This window comes from Arachis ipaensis, chromosome B02, assembly GCF_000816755.2.
Source record: "Arachis ipaensis cultivar K30076 chromosome B02, Araip1.1, whole genome shotgun sequence".
NCBI lineage: Eukaryota > Viridiplantae > Streptophyta > Magnoliopsida > Fabales > Fabaceae > Arachis > Arachis ipaensis.
The window spans coordinates 83436017-83437968 of record NC_029786.2 but is presented as its reverse complement, the minus strand read 5'-3'; the positions used below and the strand labels follow the sequence as shown (position 1 = coordinate 83437968).

The window sequence follows — 1952 nt, the reverse complement described above, 5'->3', positions numbered from 1 at the left end:
TATGTTTAATTTTTATTTATAATTTAATTTAATTTTATTCAAAAAATTATAAGTTTTATTATATTAATTTAAATTTTTTTTTAATTTCGTTCAATTTAAATTATTAAAATTTGTACGGATTTAAAAAAAATTCACAAATTTAAACTATTTTTTAGAAGAGGTTTCAATAGACATGAGTTTCGGTGCTAGTAAGCGGAAAAATTGCAATGTGTGACTATCAAGCTGCAATCCATTATTTAGGAAGTTAATTTTCAACTACATCATTTATTTCATTTTAAATTTTGTTACTTTCTGCGAATGGTTATGATTGATTGCGTGAATTCAATCTACATTTTAAATTTTATTGATTACTATTATATGAATTCATTTTGATTTAAATTAAATAATTTAAATTGATCCAAATTATATAGTAAAATATCATATTATTCTATTAGCAGTTTAAATAATATAATTATAAATATATGAGGAGTGCTAGGGGACAGTAACTTTTATGTTTTGTAATCATTAATTGGTCATTAATAGTATTTTTAATGGTGTGATATTACATCTAATGGTGGGAGATCACTCACTTTTCTTTTGATGGTTAAATATTGGCCACAAAGCACAAAAATAGCTGGTCTCTTAGACTTTCTCTACATATATTTCATTTGTACTATATATGAACGAGAAATTATTTAAAAAAAATATAATCTTATTAATTATCTCGTAACGAACTAAATACATGCAGAATTAAATTTTTTGTTACTTATCTTACAAAAAAAGTAATTAAAAAATCCGGAATATATTAACAACCAAATATTTACCATATGTCAGAGGAAAAAAAATAACCAAGTATTGAGGATATGAATCAAATTACTTTTGGGTGAATCAAAATACTAGTTTCATGAAGATTTAAAGAAAGCTTAGCATATATGAATTGAATCTAACCTTAGATTCCCAGAAGTATAGATCAGTGTGGCAAAGTGATGAATATTTGATGTTAATCCTTACTTCTTTGGCTTGTGGTGGAGCAACCTCCACATCTTCAATCACCAATGGCTTCCCTGCTTCCCATGCAACTGCAGCTGCATATCCATTCATATATATAGAGAAATTAAATACCATTAATTTTTAATGAGAAAAAATAATCAATATTATAATGACACATAATAATTAAATCGTTATAATCTTTTAATATATCATTTCATAAATTATTACGCCCATTTTAACCAATATATGGAAATTATTAGAAGGGAATGAAGGGAAACAATAATAATAAGTTTGAGAATTTTTGTTTTTTTTATCATACCTTTGCAAGGAATGACCTTGCCTGCAGTGGAAGAAAAGTTAGAGGCTAATAATAAAGAAGAAGATGATGAAAGAATCATTTTTGAATAATTATGAATAATATTGTTGCTGTTTGGTGATGAACGCAGGTACTGAAATAATAAACTTCGTTGCTTCTGAAGACTATGCATTTTCTTTTACAAGCTAATTAAAATTAAAGGTGCCTACTTAGCTGATCATATGCTTCGTTTTCTCTTCTTCTCCTTACCTATATATATTTATATATAACTACCTAACCAAAGAAAAGGGAAAAGCGTAAAACACAACATCATAAAGAAAATTTAAAGTGTAAGTTTGATTTAAGAAATTTTAATTCATTATTAATTTTTTTTTATGATGAAAATATATTATTTTCATGTTTGATTGAAGTTTCAAAATTTGACTTTTAGGATTTATTTTCAAATGTAATTTTTGTCTAAAATATATATTAAATTTTATTCTCACAAAAACTAAGATGTAAAATTACTATTATATTCCTCAATTATTATGTATGTATCAAATAGCTCATTATTCTTCTATCGATATATATTGAGGTTACTTTAAAAATTAAAATTCTATTCCCAAAAATATATATAATAAACAAACATATCTTATTATTATTTATCCTTATTAAAAACAATTTCAAA

At 24.1% G+C, this 1952-nt stretch overlaps 1 protein-coding gene across 1 annotated transcript in view; it reads right to left on the bottom strand.

Moving 5' to 3' along the window:
- The window catches only part of LOC107625553 (alcohol dehydrogenase 2-like), a 58699-nt gene extending 57159 nt beyond the window's left edge, over positions 1-1540 (bottom strand). Inside the window, exons 1-2 of the mRNA XM_016328220.2 lie at positions 1289-1540; positions 928-1064 (exon numbers count right to left, since the gene is read on the bottom strand). Coding sequence (XP_016183706.1) covers positions 928-1064; positions 1289-1457 — 306 coding nt within the window. The 5' untranslated portion in view covers positions 1458-1540. The remainder of the gene's footprint in view (positions 1-927; positions 1065-1288) is intronic.